At 38.9% G+C, this 14,057-nt stretch overlaps 1 protein-coding gene across 1 annotated transcript; it reads right to left on the bottom strand.

Annotated features, from left to right (window-relative positions):
• Positions 1-12,289: 12,289 nt before the first annotated feature.
• Positions 12,290-13,028, bottom strand: LOC122644133 (pEARLI1-like lipid transfer protein 3). The gene is made up of 2 exons (XM_043837745.1): positions 12,839-13,028; positions 12,290-12,781 (listed from the first exon to the last, which is right to left on the bottom strand). The coding sequence occupies exons 1-2, from the start codon at positions 13,009-13,011 to the stop codon at positions 12,352-12,354; spliced, it is 603 nt and encodes a 200-aa protein (XP_043693680.1). The 5' UTR covers positions 13,012-13,028; the 3' UTR covers positions 12,290-12,351.
• Positions 13,029-14,057: the final 1,029 nt, after the last annotated feature.

Genomic DNA, 14,057 nt, shown 5'->3' with positions numbered 1-14,057 from the left:
AGACTTTGGGGGAAAGATGGACCTATGCTAAGGCAACCATGATTTTGGAGGAAATGTTTAAACAGGTTAGGGAAGCCAAAAGTAGTGAGATAGAGAACAATTTTGCACCACCCCAGTACAATTTTGCTCCCCAACCCAACCATGGGCTTTCGGGAAATTTTGATTGGTCACATCCTCAGACTATCCATGGTATGGAAGGATGCCCTAATCTTTATGGGGGTAGCAATGGTGATGAGAATGTGAGTCCTCAATTTCAATATAATTCTTTTGGCACTTACAATCACGGGTGGAGTGATCATCCCTATTTCCCGTGGGATCAATGGAATAACCAAGCTGGACCACCCAATTTCCAATATCATGGTCAGTATGGTCCTCCAATGCCCAACCCTCCATTGAATCTCAATGGGCCACCTCTCCTTGAACCATACCACCAACCCCCTGAATTTCAGAACATGGGTGAGGAGGCCAGACTGAATGAACTTGAGAAATACATAGATCTTCTCACAACAAGCCAAAATACTATGGAGAAGCAACTCTCTCAACTGATCACCATGGTGCAAGAGGAGGAAACGGGTACATTACCTAGTCAGCCTGAACCGCCCCATCCCCAGTTTAATGATATTGAAAGTCCACCACCCCAATTTGAGGTTAATGAGAGTCACTCCCAACAAGATGTTTTTCATGACAATTTATTTGTTGAGATTGAGTCTCCTAAAGATATTAGTGAAGCGAGGTTTGATGAGCTACCTGGGGAAGTCCACCTTTTGCCTGAAATTTCTGATTTTAGTGAGCCTAGTGAATTTATTGATTTAGAATCAGATTTTCATGATAACATAAAAAGCCAGGAAATTCGATCTCCCCCTCTCTCTTTGGAAAACTTAGATAATTGTCATTTTGAGGATTTCATTGTCTCATATGTTGATTTGTCCAAACCTCCTAGGTTTGACGATTTTATTGAGGAGGATAATGTTAGTCATAATGCCTTTCAAGCATATTTCCATGATCCTTATTTGGCAAACCAAGTTATGCAAAGAGCGGATAGTTGTATTGCCAGGATTGATTTGAGTAAACCTCCAATTTTTGATGATTATTTAGATGAGGTTATTCATAATCCTTTTTATGCTTATTGTGATCCGTTTTTGATTGGTTTTTCAAAGAATGATAGGTGTTCTACATTGCAAACGGGAGAGGAGGGACGGATTTATGGCCTGAGTTTTAATGCCTTCATTTTCCACTGTCCCATGAGGATAGATTTTTCTATTGGATATTTCTCAGTTGTTCTTAACTTCCATATTATTTCTCGCTTTACTAAAATTCATGGTCGAGTGTTTTCTGGGTCTGAAGCTATTTCTCCATTTACTGGCCATGGATTGAGATTTTTGTTTCTGCTCCTAGCACTTTTTGTAAAGCTCATGACTCTTCATGATTCTCTTTGTTGATTATATCTGGTAAGCCCCTTCATCTCCTCCCTTGTCCTTATTTTTTTTCTTTTATGCATGCATTGAGGACACTGCATGAATTAAGTGTGGGGGGGATGTTGGGCTTAATTGATGAATTTTGATTGTGACAATAGTTTGATTTTGTGCATATGTCTCTTTGATTGCAAAGCGAGAGAAAGAGGAAATTAGGTGTCCTAGCATGCGAAATAATAAAAAATCCCTTTTCTAGGACTGTAATTGGTTTGTATCTGGTAAGAGGGATTGAATTGAAAAATATGAGCGTTATTTCATTTGATGGCGAGATTCTTCTATGTGTTTTATGGACCCTTTGATCTTTTGGCTAGTAGTTGAGACCAATTTGTTTGTGGCAAGGCAAGGCATGAAAGTGGAAGTGAATGAAAAAAAGAAAAAGAAAAAAAATAAGGAATAGAAAAGAAAGTGGAATTCCTTGGGACTAGACAGGGCACTGTGCCTCATGAAGCAGGGTGACTTGATCGAAATTCCTTGGAAGGAAACTCAAAAAAAAAAAAAACTCTTGCATCAATGTCTCAATATCTTATGGATATATGCAAAAAGCGAAACTAGCAAGTATTTGGGTGTCTGGTGTATGCTCCACCATGTCATTCAGAGAACAGTAGTGGAGTAGAAATAGAGTTTGTGGTTGAGAAAGAAAAAAACTTTTGCCTTAATGCCTGAAAAAAAAAAGAAGTATGGTCAACAATACTCAATGCCTAAGTCTTTGGTTCCATCGATGCTATGGGGGGTTTACTTAAAGGTGAGTAGTGTTCAGAAAATATGAGGAGATCCCTTGAACTGGATGCATGCTTGTTACTTGAATTGATGTGGGGTGATAAAATTCAAGTGTGGGGGAACCTTTGGCTCCTTGATCTTTAGTTGAACACTTTTTGGGATTATGTGCACTGTCCTACTTATGCTATGATTAAAATTTACAGCATTCATTTACAATTAAATTTTGGGTGTATATTCACTGCAAACACCCACGAGACATAACTCGTCCACTAGGGGTAACCTAGGGGTTTAAAGGCTTGTTGCACATGCTAAGTGCAACCGTGATTCCTACGAAAGTGAGTTAGGATTTTCTGCATTCTAGGTTAGTTTTTCTTTTGCTTTACTTGAGGACAAGTAACGTTCAAGTGTGGGGGAATCTGATGAGAACATTTATGTGTGAAATCTTAGGGCATAAAGCATATATTTTACCACATTAGACAGAGTTACTCGGTGCTTTCTTGTGCTTTTCAGGTTTTAGGTGAATTCTTGTGAAAATGGAGGAGATGATGCTAAGAAAATGTTTTTAAGCTGTTTAAAGGTGTTAATGGCTTGGATGCGTAGCCCATCGAGTCAGCTTCGTAACGGTTCAAACGGCACTTAATTCCGAGTTGAAACGAAGAAGTTACGGCCGTTTCTGTAACGACGCGCGAAAATGGTCTGTAAGGGTTTATTTGTAATTATTGATAGTCGGCTGGGGACAAAGTGAAGCAAAAGTCCGGATTCTGGGGGCCTTAATGCAATAACCAGAAGTTATATTTCCTGTACCCGAAAGATTCCATTTGGAGGGCTCTGGACAGTCCAACTTCAACTTGAGATATCTTGGGCTCACGAACTCCAAATTGGACGAAATTTGGGTCTATTTTGGGTGATTTTTCGCAAGGAACACAATGGTGAGGCCCATATAAGCACCCCATGCTCCACGTTTTTTTGAAGGACAGAATGGGTATTTTATTTATTCTTGAAGGAATCCTAGTCATCACCCTTACTCTCTCTCTCCTCCAACTTCTCAAGGGCACTTTTGAAATTCTACTTGGGATAGATTTATTTTGAAAAATATTCTCTCACCTATGGAAGTTGAAAAGTCAAAGATGCTTTGATTTTATTGCTTGGAGAAGATATCTACAAAGAAAAGGAAGCACTTGTTAGAATTGGAAGTTTACTTTTCTAGAAATAGAAAGTCTATGTAAACAATCCTCTCTACTTCTTCTTTCTATTTTTTTCTTTTTTCTTAGGATTCAAGGCATTGTAAAAGAGGAAGGAGAAGAGAATATTCTCTTTTCTTAGGGAATATTTCTCCTACACTTCCCTCTTCTCTCTTCTCCTCTCTTCCCCTTATAAATATCCCTTGCCCTCTGGGTTGTAAGAAGTTAGTAGTTTTAGTTCAGTTTTTAGTTAGTTTCTAGTTCAATTTTAATTCAGTTTTTCAGTGTAATTTTTATTTCATTCACTTAGTGAGATTTTCTTTTCTTTTCCTATTTTTGGCTTAAGTTCTTAGTTTTGATTTCATAAGTCTAGTTTAATGATTGTAATAGTTTTAGTTTAAAGCTTCCTAGTCTAAGTTCCTATGTTGATGACAAGACATGGAGATTTAGAAGAGGAAGCCATGGTGAGTTTATTCAAGTATTCAAGCACATCAAGGTATCTCATTCTCTAAACCCTTAATCTCATTCTCCCTTTCCTCTATCTCTCTCTATCTTCTTCTTCTTCTCCCTCTATTTCTTTTATTTTTTTATATGGTTGTGGTATGTGGATGCACTTTTATTCCCTTATTTCTTTTTATGTGATTATGAAGTGTGGCTGCGTTTTTGTTATTCCTTTCAATTCACTTTAGTTTGATAGGTTAGATGCTCATGTGTTAGGACGCCAATTTAATCCATTAATTTTGTTAGATGCTTATGAGTTAGGATGCATTAATTTTCATTAGTTTAATTAGTTTAATTTAATACTTTAATATGGTTCACTTTGCATTACTTTTAAGTTAGTTAAATAGAGTGGCGTATATCTCCTCGTGTTCGACCCGTAGCTACGATTGACCCGTTCGCTTGCGGTATTATTTTAACTCAAACAATTGTCATTGGTGGCGAGAGAGCAACCCGATACTAAGATCTCCAGGCTATAATTACATCAGATTGATGGGCTTGACCCATACTTCATTTTATATGCCGACTCGCATTCTTAGACAGTATCGACTAACTCAGGGGGACCCGGTTGAGATTGTGAATTTTCACCCGCCTGAGGAATTGTCAGATAGGACGGTTCGCTTGATCTCAGGGCTATGGGGGTGGCATCAGGACCAGGCCTCAAGATAAAGTGGGTCACGAATGTCAAGGACTGGGGCATCTAGATCTCTTTGACTCCTCTCTCATGTCCCATGTTTGTTTTTTTGTAACCTTGACTTTAATGCAATGTGATTTCGCACCATTATCTTGTTGCCCTCCATGCTGCCCATCTCAAGTATACACATGACATCATGTACCCATCTGAAATTTCAGTCTACACACCTGAATTCGGCCGGTGATACCTGGTCTCTCGAATAAACATGGTGATAGATTGCTTTCTTTCTAAGTTCCTTCTTGCTTGACCATTACTGTGTTAGAATATTTTGGTAATCACTAAACATGTTATAATAAATGCATTATTTTCTAGCATTCTTAAGAAAATAAAAATAACAAAAGTAGCATTTTGCCTTGAACTCTCATAACGAGGTATTATATTCTCAGGGTATTTAGTCCCAAAACAATGAGGTATTTAGCCCTCTGGGTATTTAGTCCCAAAATAACGAGGTATTAAACCCTCAGGGTATTTAGTCCCAGAACGACGAGGCAGTTAACCCTCTGGGTATTTAGTCCCAAAACAACGAGGTATTTAACCCTCCGGGTATTTAGTCCCAGGATAACAAAGTTTTTAGCCCGCAAGGGTCAAATGGTGCAGTTGATCGCAGTTTGGAACTTTTGCACTCATTTTTATTGGCGTAAGAGCTGTAAGATTCCACTTCACCAGGCATTATTCTTGTGGAAATTCAGGTAAGTATCTGACCTCCTTCCTTTAAATTAAGCAAGATTTGCCGGATGTTTAAAATAGTTAAGGGATTTATCGGGTTTTCAATCGGGTAACCGCCTATTTGGGTTATTGGGTATCTCATATTGCTGATCTTTAACGACTTCATTTCCGGTCTACTTTGCTTCTTTTTCTCTTTTTGAAATTCTTGGAATTTGTTTGCCGAGGGGGCTTTCGTTTTCCGGATTTTCATTTTATTTTAACGCTTGCATCCTTGAGCAAGGTGTAGGTCGTATTTTTGTTCCCCTGTGACAAAATGCGGAGTCATTCATTTGACTTTCGTCCACTGCGTGCCCTCAGTCAAATGGGGGCATTCTGTAGACACCACATTTTGACACATTGGAAGTGTGTCTAGGCAATGATGGTCAAGGACGTAACTCGTGTGGTGACTGAATGACAAGAATTACCAAATTACCCCTACCCCACTTTTTGTAACCAAACTATCCCAAATAGAGCCTAAACCCCTAACATAGCCGTATTTAACCATTTTAAGTTCACATTTGAAGTTTCACCCAAATCCAACACCTTTCATGAAAATGACCGTTTTGCCCCTGGCACGATTCTCGGTATCTGGACCACCCAATTTAGTCCAAAATACTTTGGATGACCTCATTTGGTCATATTAAGTTTTCACGTAAAGTTTCGACCAAATCAGGTAACTTTTGTGAAAATGACCGTTTTGCCCCTGGTATGGTTCTTGGTACCCGAGCCACCCGATGTGACCTGAAATCATTTGGATAACTTTAGTTGGTCATATTGTGCTTACACGTAAAATTTCATGTAATTTTGGTATCATTTGGACCTTGATCGGTGTGAAACACCATTTATGTGCTTTCCTCGATATCCATGCCATTTATAGGCAAAATCCGACCATATCTGTCACACGGATGAAAAGTACGGGTTGAGACCTTCGCGGCAATATGTGGCGCGTCAAAATTGGCCACACGGATTGGAAGATATCAATATTTGAATGTGGGCCTTTAAAATGGAATCTTTGAGAAAGAGAGAAAAATAAAATTAAAAAAAACATTTTGACCGACCCGAGTCAGACGGGACTGACCCGAACCGGGTCAACCCAGTCTGACCCGGCCCAGCTGGACTGTCGGCAGGGGACAAACCCCCACCATTTAGGCTGAGCCACACAAGGCCCATCACCCATGCCCACCTGCCCAGCAGGCCTAGGCACACGCATGCCCAAGCTGCACAGCAAGCCTAGGCACACGCAAGCCCAGGCTGCTCATCAAGCCTGGCCACACGCAAGCCAGCCCATCACTCACCTTATCCCCAGCCATTAAGGCCCCAAGGGTCTTTGAGACCTTTCCTCGAACAGATTTTCTCCTATAAATAGGAGGCCATTTGGAGGGCCTAGAGACAGAGGAAAATTAGTGAAAAATTACCTTCACGTAGTCCTTGATCCCCTCTTTCTATCCATGGTTTTTGTATCCATAGATTATGCTCCATTACTGATATCAAATTCCATAAATACCCCTTCTTCAGCACTCTTGCCATTCGGAGCAACCACACTTGGAGCGGCTTTTGGAGGTTTCCGGTGATACTTACGGTCAAAAAAAGGTTACTCAAGCTGAACCCAGGCACTTCCACGCTTCAAGGGTATTTTTCCATATTTTTTACTTATTTCTAAGTATTTGTTTTGATTTTCTTTACAACAAAGGTTGTTTTTCAGTTATAAAAATGTTAAGAATAATTCAAGAGTGATAAAAATATGAAATTTTCAGGGATGATGCTTGTCACCATGTTTGACATTCATTAATTTTCTCAAGCTCCAAATCATTTTTTTTTGTGACATTTTTGCCTCTGTAAAGGATTTTGGATTATGTAAAATCTGAACACGTGGGTGGGTATTTGGACAAAAGTGTTATGTCCATATTAAAGATCATGTTTTGATTAGTGGGAATGGGCTCTGGTTTGATCCAATTCGGATCTGTGATGGGGATTTTGTATTTTTCTTTGTTTTCCCTTCTTTTTTAGCATTTCAGAAAATATTAAAAATAATATAAATGCATAAAAACTCACAAAAAAATTATGGAATGCATATTTCATCATGCTTGATTTTATGGAATCATTATCCACTGACATGCATGTTTGATAGTTTTTATACATTTCCCACCTCATTTAGGGGTATAAATGTCATTTTTCTAATTATAATGAAAAATTCTGGAAAAATAGAAAAAAATGTTTTTATGCATGACATGCTGTTTTAGAATGGTTTATGATGTTTTCATATGCATACGTGACCATCATGCTTGATAGATATGCATACAAAGTCATTTGCGCCCTCTAGGGGCATTTTGGTAATTTACCAAAGTGGGCCTAGGCTATCATTCTGGAAATATCATTTGGTGTGTTCAGTCATTTTAGGATGTTTAAGATCACTTTCGATGCCTACAATGATTCTAAGTGTCTTTTGACACTTTTGCCATTTTGCCCTTAGGGGCATTTTGGTCATTTTGTGACCAAACCTTGCTTAGGACCCTGGAAAGGCTCCTGTTACTTTTGCCGCATGTTTTAACATTTAATAAACATGTTTTAAGCATAAGTCAGCCTTTTCATGAATTATCATGCATTTTCTACATGTTTGCCATAACAGGGGCATTTTGGTAATTTTTATCACCCCACATTTTCTTGCCATTTCATGTGCTCTTGATGATCCAAATGCATGATGTCAATGTTATTTAATCATGTTCTGCTTATTTACAGCATTTAAATATGATTTCATGCCTTTGTACATATTTTGGCCCTTTAGTGGCATTTTCGTAATTTTGGCTATTTTGGCCTATAAGCTGTTTTGCTTATCAATATAATTGTCCTTCTCCATGATATAATTAGACTTGGTTTTCTATTTTATAGTCAACCATGTTTTAGACCATAGAGTTAGGCTTTCTAATTTAGGTAAAATCCATTAAATAGCTTAATTAGGATGCATAATGTACATAATCACCAAACTTAGGAGTAGTAATTAGGATTAAAACATTAATCTTAATTAGCCTAATTAGGTTCATAAATTTCAATCAAGTTAATAAAAAAATCTTCAAAAAAAAAAATTAGTTTAATTAGGTGCATAATATGTATAACACAACAGTACACAACAGAGTTTGGTCTAGGAAGACCGGCCATCGGCCGGGCGGTTGCTGGGTGCCTAACACCTTCCCAGCCCGTAAGTTGACACTTACCTAGAGATCTAGGGCAGACCATCCATTGAGTCATTGGAGTTAATTTAGCGCCCCTTCTGCGAAGGAGGGGCACCATTCATGGGTCATAGACCCTAAATCTAGGTGGCGACAATCATTTTCCATTTTCTTTCTTTCCCCCCAAGTGCACGCTCAGCGACCCTCCGTCCGCTGCACCTACACTTAGACACATCAAAAGCTAGGGTGGGCCCTTTAGGAGAAACCACTGAGAACAAGAATCGCTTCGTTCTTGAATCTAAAAACCACAAAGCCCTTTCCAATAGATTTCAGTGCTACCGTGTCCCTCAGAGCCCAAGCCTTGGCCTCCTCACGAACTTTATCCATTGTGGTGAATCGGAAGTTAACCCTACCCAGTAGAGAAAACTGAAGTTTTTCCAACTGGGCCACATAGGCAGCCTGGGACATTCGAATTCTCGTCAGCGTGCCATCTCTCACCGGGGATGGCAGATTCGAAAGCTCCGGTAGTGTAGGTTTGGCCACTGCTGCATAGGAGCGTGAAGGCACAGAGGCCTCCTGGGAGTGCACCAGCGCCGGGAAGCCAAGGGAGCCACCCAAATCCACGACTTTCTCCATGAACTTGTGAATAACCATGTGAATTTTCAATGTCATCAATGTCATGAATAACCATGTAAATTTTCAACTAATCTGCACATAATATTTAGCCTATATACATGAAAATGAGGAGGTTGGTCATCCATATATCCAGATTACATAGCAGAAGCAACTAGACATTCTACTTCTCATGTACACATAACTCTGGCGTTATCCATTCATTGTGATGTCTACTTCATTTTGGATTTGCAGTTATTTTTAATAAAATTGATTGAAGATCAATCAATCACTTCACTATCCTGATATATATGGTCGATAAAAACCAGTTAGCTTTGCTAGTCTTGACAAAACTATGCCAACACCCATTCCTTGCTCAATTGATGGGTTCTTTGTCTACGTTTTGTTGTTTTGTTGTTACGTGTACGTGCGTCAAAATCCTTTGGCTAAATGAATAGCAAAGATAGAACAAATTACATTGACCTGCGAACCACTGGATTTGTCTCATTACCTGCAATGGGCCAATTTGATTGTCTTGTTCTTTTCGATCTATACATTTTGATTCTCTTTTTATTAGGGAAATACCTTCTACTCAAATGAAGAGGAAGACAAAGAATGGCCTCGGAAGAATTCTTCTGTCTGATGAATTTTTGTGCAGGTCATCATAGCACACTAATTTAGATATTTTGCATGGTAATTTCCTTTTTTTTTTTTTTTTTTGGTAATCATATTTTGCATGGTAATTGGTAGGAAGAAAATCGAGAATTGTTGGGGTACAATGTCTTGTATTCCGTTGCTTGCATTAGTGGGTTGATTCCAAAGGGCTGTTAAGGGCTATTAATATACGTGATTAGAGCGGTCTCGACAAACTAGTGGGTCTATGCAGGGTTTGGGCACGGCAAATCTTGAGGAAAAAAATTTTAGGGCTAAAGTTGTGGAACCGAAAAGAGTTAGAAAGGTGTGAACAAAGCCTGACTGGTTAAAAGCGAAGAGAAAGGCTTATGGCTGAACACCAATCTGAACAAATCCCAACCAAGCAGTTGGTTTTGCGGGTATTTCGATAAAATTCCTGCATAGGGCTTTGCTATATATTTGTAGCGAGGGTTTTCTCTTTGTAACGCAATCTGAGAGAGGTGTGAGGATGAGTGGCTATAATCCTATTCATAGTGAAACAGATCTTATCGCACCATTGACGTAGGAAATTTTGCCAAATCATGTACATCCTTGTATGCAATGTGTGATTGTTTGTTTTGTGATTTCCATTCTTTTCTACGTCGTTATAGGTTATGTTTTCAACAGAGGATTCTATTGGTAACTTTACTTATTTACGACAGCTCAAAACTCAACTAGTCATCATTCCGAGCCATATATATAAGGGGTTTTCTTATGGACAGCCCTTGAGAGGATTCTATTGCTCACTTTACATATTTACAACAGCTCAAAACTCAACTATTCATCATTCCGAGCCATATATATAAGGGGTTTTCTTATGGACAGACCTTGAGAGGATTCTATTGCTCACTTTACATATTTACGACAGCTCAAAACTCAACAATTCATCATCTTAGCAATCAGAAGAAAGTTTTTTTTTTTGGGTGAATATCAGAAGAAAGTTATATGTTCTAAATACATCAATAGAGGTGTCATTTAGACAATCCCCATATAGATATTGTGCATGGTTCACGTAGTTGAGGCATCATAAATCAGATCATAATAATAATCAAACATAAGGGCTTAGGCTGTGCTAATATGTGATAATTAATCCAGTTATAAGATGAACAACCGGGATTTTTAAAAAAAAAACACCTATTAGCATCTTTATTTAACACATTCCCACCCAATTCCTTTGTGAAAGTTATGTTTTTCACTCCAAATACCAGATCCAAATGAAATGATTGCACTAACAATAATGGAAAATCACACAATGCAGCCATGTTCCTGCTGCCCCAATCATGGGAGCGGACTTGGAATCCTGAAAGATATTTTGGAAAATATTAAAATCTAAGGGGGTGTTTATGAATCCAAAGGGGAAGGGAATTTTACTCCAAGTTGGTGCCTGCTATCAGGGAAGGGAATCCTGAAGGATATTTTGGAAAATATTAAAATCTAAAGGGGTATTTATGAATCCAAAGGGGAAGGGAATTTTACTCCAAGTTGGTGCCTACTATTGGGGCAGCATGAACATGGCTGGAACCCGGGTTGCAGCCAAATTTTTTCCAACAAAATAATGATTGGGCAAGAGAACGTTAACAGATCGTGTAGCCCCTCTACCAGCGCGGTAGCCAATGAAAGTGCACACAAAGGCATTGATTTGGATGCGATTTTCGATTTCATTGGGACTGAATGGTCATTTCGTACAACAAAAGCATTGATTTGTGTCTAGGCACAGGAACCACGCTAACCACGTGGCCGGTTAGAGTTCTTAATTTTTCCCATAATGATTATAAATATTTCATGATCTATTTGCAGCTGTTATAATTTAACAAGTCAAAGTCTGGGTTGAAGATTTTAATTTTTTGGTCTCCTAATCTAAGGTCCCATAGGCCAACTACAAAGTACAAAGGAAAGGCTAAGACAAGGCAACATAATCTACAACTACCAAGGGGGAGGGGGAAAGGGTCTCCATTTATGGCACAAATATGCCAAGAGAGTGGAACCCTTGACTTCCTCGGGGGCATGTACTCTGACGGGCAAGCCTCCAACCATCTGAGCTAGTGGCAAGCCTTCGACGGGGAGGGTGCCATTTATGGCACAGCTATGACCAGGAAAATTGAACCCTTGACCTCCTAGGGGTATGGACTTCAACTGGCAAGCCTCCAACCAACCAAGCTAGCGGCTGTTCACTGGATGACTAAGATTGATGCAAATGAACCAGCCATCAAATTGCAGTTACTAGTTCTCCAACACACAGCCTGGAAACCTTCGATAAATGCCGCAGGAATCAATAATTAAGAAGCAAGACAAATCAATTAACTAAGAATTTTGCTTTTATTAATAAGAGAATCAAGTGATAGTCATTACATTCCATAAACTACACAGATTCACTGTACTCGCACATGTTGTTACTTGTTACAGCACAACATACTTATTACCATTACAAGGGGACTAGCTATAGCGAAACTCTAGAGGAATATACAACACGATCAAATGAGAAACAATAATTCCTCAAATCATATCGTAACCATTCCAAAGTCCTAAAACAGAAATAGAGGAATTGAAGGGCAGAAAACCAAAAAAAAAAAAAAAAAAAAAAAAAAGGAAAAGAAAGCTAGAGCATAGCTATAATTAATAAGGTGGCACAAATATGTCTAAGAGCACTGGTAGCCGGATGGGACATTCTTTCCGCAATAATTCAATAGCAAGCTCAAGGAAATAGGGATGTTAAGGTTAATCCCCAAGAGGTTGGCCTTGATGGCAGTGCAAAGGCAAACAGCCGCATCAAGATCAACCAGATTCTGGATGAGACTGCAGCAAGAGCCGGTGGCTGGAAGTCCTATAGTTATGCCGAGCAAGCTCTGCAGCACGTTGGCACAAACACCCAGCTTAAGGGTGTCTATAGGGCAACCGGTAGACACTGGTGCTGGTGCTGGTGGTGTTACTGGTGTTACTGGCGTTGTTGGTGGTAATGGTGTTACTGGTGTAGTTGGTGTTGGTGTTACTGGTGTAGTTGGTGTTGGTGTTACTGGTGTTGGTGGTAATGGTGTTACTGGTGTTGTTGGTGTTGGTGTTACCGGTGTAGTTGGTGTTGGTGTTACTGGTGTTGGTGGGTAATGTGACTTTGGTGGTGACTTTGATGGTGGCTTAGGTGACTTTGGTGGTGGCTTAGGTGACTTTGGTGGTGAAGGTGATGGTTTGCAATGGCCACACTTTGGTGGTGGTGGTGGGCAATAGGTAGACGAGACCAAAGTGAAGAAAAGGATGTTGAGCATAAGGAGAAGGGCAGTTGATGATGCAGCCTTGGAAGCCATGATCGATCTCAAGTACCCAAGTAATAGAGTGTATATGGGATACAACACTAATTAAGGTTTACGTTTAATTCTGAGGTGAGAATGTTGATGGGAATTGGTCTGGGTTTTATAGATGGAGATTTGGAATGTAAAATTACATTTTTGTGGTGGCATGTACATTGGCTTGGTTCAACCAATACCACATGCATTGCACCGCAAGTGGTGGACGGGTAGGGCCCTAATTTAAGAGATAGAAGATTTGATCAAGCTTTCTGTGTACTGTCTTTATTGATTAGAAGTTTATCAGTTAACACTAACAAACGAAAAACCACCGCTTTAAGTTTTAAGGATGATTTGATCTTCTGTTTTTACTTTTAGACATTGAAACCAGGCCAGGTATGTATGGCAACGCTTCTGAGTTTTTGGAGTGTTTTTAGGTTCGGTACACTTTTATGTGTTTCTGTGATCGTTTCTGGGTCCTGAAATGTTGTATGGGAACACTAGAAAAAAAAAACAAACGTTTATCTAACTAAGAAGAAATAAAAAAACTTGTATGGATCGCACTTAATAGAATCGTTTTTGGTGTTTATCAAAAATTACGTAAAAGGCCACCTATACTATAATTTTTATAGTTAATGTTTTTTAAGTTAAATATCACCATTAAAAACTACTTAAAATGTTTAGATAGTATATCCCTAAGTTTGAATCAATTATTGTTAGGATTTAGGGTTTAAGCACAAGGTTGCTTAAAGCATTACACCCTGAGTATCTAGTTTGGAATACCCAGATTATTGCCTCTAGCTAGTATTTATAGAAAAACTAGGGTTTAGGTCAGATGGACTAATTACTAGATTACCCCTCACAGCCTGATCGAGTATTATTACAAGTAGGATTATATTAGAACATATAAAAGAATATTACATAAATACCCTTACAATTATTACACATATATTTAAAGTTGAAATAAAACATAAATAAGAACAATAGATATGATTAGGTTTCATATCCACTTGTTCTTTCTTGAGAACCAACCTGATCTTGGCTACCATGCAATCTAATAACTTTAT

This window comes from Telopea speciosissima, chromosome 1, assembly GCF_018873765.1.
Source record: "Telopea speciosissima isolate NSW1024214 ecotype Mountain lineage chromosome 1, Tspe_v1, whole genome shotgun sequence".
Taxonomy (NCBI): domain Eukaryota; kingdom Viridiplantae; phylum Streptophyta; class Magnoliopsida; order Proteales; family Proteaceae; genus Telopea; species Telopea speciosissima.
Note: the sequence above shows the minus strand (reverse complement) of the source record. Positions and strands in the feature narration are given on the sequence as shown.

What these genes read in the sequence shown, in the direction of transcription:
- LOC122644133 (XM_043837745.1), bottom strand. Translation starts at nt 13,011, where the DNA reads ATGGCTTCCAAGGCTGCATCATCAACTGCCCTTCTCCTTATGCTCAAC. An exon ending in CCAAAGTCACCTAAGCCACC is followed by an intron (nt 12,782 to 12,838) that starts ATCAAAGTCACC and finishes ACCAACACCAAC; the next exon opens with TACACCGGTAACACCAACAC.